This window comes from Amphimedon queenslandica, unplaced genomic scaffold (genome assembly GCF_000090795.2).
Source record: "Amphimedon queenslandica unplaced genomic scaffold, v1.1 AMPQUscaffold_13125, whole genome shotgun sequence".
Taxonomy (NCBI): Eukaryota; Metazoa; Porifera; class Demospongiae; order Haplosclerida; family Niphatidae; genus Amphimedon; species Amphimedon queenslandica.
The window spans coordinates 83,223-86,992 of record NW_003546639.1 but is presented as its reverse complement, the minus strand read 5'-3'; the positions used below and the strand labels follow the sequence as shown (position 1 = coordinate 86,992).

Below are 3,770 nucleotides of genomic sequence, written 5' to 3'. Positions count from 1 at the left end.
AAACTAATAGGAAAGCCAGTATTCATTATGTACTATCATAACTTCCTTTAGTCACAAGATCTTTGAATATATTTAAGGTATCGCCCACTTTTTGTGTCTAGCTGACCTTCTTTAGTCTTTCTCTCCTCCTTCCACCTTCTTCATTTTGTTTTTTTGCTGCATCTCATTCATCCCGACTTCTTCATTTTCTTATCGTTTGTTCTTTTTCTACCTTCATTTGCCGTCTTGTACCTTCACCTCTCTTCATTTTTCATTCTTGCTTTACGAATTTACGTACACAATTTTATTCTTTTCTTGAAATGGCAACCAAACCATCTTCATCTTCTTCTCCTGGTCTCCTCAAACTGGAGGAACAACTCACCTGTCCTGTGTGTCTTGACCACTATACCAACCCTAAGACTTTACCTTGTCTACATTCATTCTGTGAGCACTGTCTGGAGGGATTACCTCTGGATAAAGAAAATAAGACCTGTTACCTCTTTTGTCCCACTTGTCGTCATTGTACAGAGTTACCAGAAGAAGGAGTAGGAGCCTTCCCTGTAGCATTCACTCTCAACAACCTCAAAGAGATATACAGTCTAATGAAAAAAGTAGCTGATCCTCAACAGGTCACCTGTGACAACTGTACTACAGCTAATGCCACTGGATACTGCAAAGACTGCAGTAAGTTTCTTTGTCAAAAGTGTATGGATGTACACAAGATGTGGGCTCCTATTGCTCACCATCAGCTGACAAGTCTTGATGAGGTGGCAGCCTCTGATGTCTCTTCTACTTCTCAATTGCTAGCTCCAGCTAAACAGGAGGCACCTCTCATTTGTCCCATACCAAGTCATGATGAGCCTTTAAAGATCTACTGTGAAACATGTGATAGTGTTATATGTCGTGACTGTACAGTCCGTACTCATAAAGACCATGAATATGACTTAGTCTCTACCAGTTATACTAAACACTGTCTAGAATTGGAAGGTTCTCTTAATCCGGTAAAAGGGGAAATTGAAGCACTCAAGAAGGTCCTGTCTGCTCTAGCAGAGAGAGAGGGTGAGATCAGAGAAAGAGGAAAAGGAGTCTTAGAAGAAATACGCAAAATGGTTGAGGAAATGATGAATGTTCTTCGTCAGTCAGAGAGAAAACTGACTGAGCAGGCAAAGAGGGTCACTGATGATAAACTAAAGGTGCTGTCAGAGCAAATGAAATCAGCAGAAATGAATTTGAGTCTTCTGGAGGATGTCAAGGATTATGTGGAACAGAGTCTGAAGACAGGCAGTCCTCAACAAATCCTGAGGTCTAAGAAACAGATGATGGAGCGTATGAGTGAAATTACTGCAGGGATCAATGTGGAGGAGTTACATCCAAAAGAAAAGGCTGACTTTGTATTGAGTAAAAATATCAAATCGCTACATCACATTGGAGATATTGTGACCTCTACTGCACTACAGCAGTGTAGAGTGAAGAAAGTTGGTTGCTTTGAACGTCTACTAGAAGAAATGGAAATTTCATTTTCATTATCAATAGAGGCACCAGATTCATCTCTTTTGTGTGTTCCCCTTTCTTCTCTGAAGTGTAGTCTAGTACCAGTTGGTAAAGGTGATCAACCCATTCACACTACAGTCACTACCACCAGCACTGATATTGGAGTGTGTAGGATACAGTGTAACCCTTCAACCAGTGGTACTCATACAGTAAAAGTACAAGTATATGATGTACACCTTGAGGATACCTCACTAGTCATTCCTATCAACCCTTACCTAAATAACATCACTCCAGTAGGTACTATAACTGAGCTTACAAATCCCTGGGGAGTTGCTGTAACTGATGATAATCGTTTTATAGTAACTGAGTATGATGGTCACTGTGTAACAATTCTGGATAGAGAAGGAAAGAAAGTGAAATCATTAGGAGGGGAAGGAGGAAGTGGTAATGTCAAGTTTTCTTATCCTCGTGGTGTGGCCATTACTCCAGACAAATTCATTCTTGTATCTGATAATCACAGAATCCAGAAGATAAGCATGGATGGATACCTTATAGCATCAGTTGGTAAGGAGGGCAGTGGACCACTACAATTTAATTGCCCTGATGGTATAGCCATTTCTCCTATAACAGAAAAGGTTTTTATTGCTGATTGGAATAATCATCGTATACGAGTCTTGAATCCTGATCTAACCTTCTCTCATTCATTTGGTAGTAAAGGATCAGCTAATGGACAGTTTCAGTCTCCACATGACATTGCTATTGACAGTAAAGGATTAGTGTATGTTACTGATAGTGGTAATCATCGCATTCAGAAGTTCTCTCCAGATGGAATATCTGTGGGTCAGTTTGGTACTAAAGGATCTGGTCCTGGACAGCTTTATAGTCCAAATGGTATAACAATAGACACTGCAGCTACTGGTCTAGTGTATGTTAGTGAATGGGGCAATAATCGTATATCAGTCTTCACTAGTGATGGTGTGTTTGTTAGTAAGTTTGGAAGTAAAGGCAGTAATTTTGATCGGTTTAATAATCCTTCTGAATTAAAATTTAATAAAGATGGATTATTGTATATTTGTGATTATTATAATAACCAAGTTGTTGTTTATTAGCTTTTATTTCTTTTATTATTGTTAACGACCATTATTTAGTTTTAATTATGCTAAGACCTTTCTAAGTACCACTGTGCATTATTTTAGCCAATTAATAACCGAGCTGCCATGTTATACAGAGGTGAATAGGCTAAATTCACTATTAATTTCTCCAAGAGAACTGCACAAGCAAAGACCAAATTGCAGTATAATCAGTAGAATTACATGATGCAATGAGCATTTCTGTGTGAGTCAATGCTTGCTTTTTAAACTCACCTTTAGTCTACTAGTAAAATGAATGTATTATCATAACTTCCTGCAGTCACATGACTATAGAATATTCCAGAAGGTCATCAGGCCTATCTATCTTTCCCCAGGCTATCTTTCCCCAGGTTGCTCTCGTTTTCGTTCATTCTCCCTTCTTCATTTTCTTATTGTTCGTTCTTGCTCTATCTTCATTTACTGTCTTTTACTTTTATCTCTCTTTATTTTTTGTCCTTGCTTTACATACACATTTTTATTCTTTTCTTGAAATGGCAACCAAACCATCTTCATCTTCTTCTCCTGGTCTCCTCAAACTGGAGGAACAGCTCACCTGTCCTGTGTGTCTTGACCACTATACCAACCCTAAGACTTTACCTTGTCTACATTCATTCTGTGAGCACTGTCTGGAGGGATTACCTCTGGATAAGAAGAATGAGACCTATTACCTCTCTTGTCCCACTTGTCGTCATTGTACAGAGTTACCAGAAGAAGGAGCAGGAGCCTTTCCTGTAGCATTCACTCTCAACAACCTCAAAGAGATATACAGTCTAATGAAGAAAGTAGCTGATCCTCAACAGGTCACCTGTGACAACTGTACTACAGCTAATGCCACTGGATACTGCAAAGACTGCAGTAAGTTTCTTTGTCAAAAATGTATGGACGTACACAAGATGTGGGCTCCTATAGCTCACCATCAGCTGACAAGTCTTAATGAGGTGACAGCCTCTGATGTCTCTTCTACTTCTCAATTGCTAGCTCCAGCTAAACAGCAAGCACCTCTCATTTGTCCCATACCAAGTCATGAAGATTCATTAAGGTATTACTGTGACACATGTGATGAATCTATCTGTCGTGATTGTATCATGCTGGCTCATAAAGATCATAAGTATAACCTAATAGCTGATAGTTTTACTAAACACAAAGAAGCACTAGAGAAATCTCTTGATC

General features: G+C 39.1%; 1 protein-coding gene across 1 annotated transcript in view; it reads left to right on the top strand.

The window, feature by feature from the left end:
• Nucleotides 1-453: 453 nt before the first annotated feature.
• LOC109585057 (uncharacterized) overlaps nucleotides 454-3,770 on the top strand; it is a 5,767-nt gene continuing 2,450 nt past the window's right edge. The window contains exon 1 of the mRNA XM_020000990.1: nucleotides 454-1,113. Within this exon, the coding sequence (XP_019856549.1) occupies nucleotides 582-1,113 (532 nt within the window). The 5' untranslated portion in view covers nucleotides 454-581. The remainder of the gene's footprint in view (nucleotides 1,114-3,770) is intronic.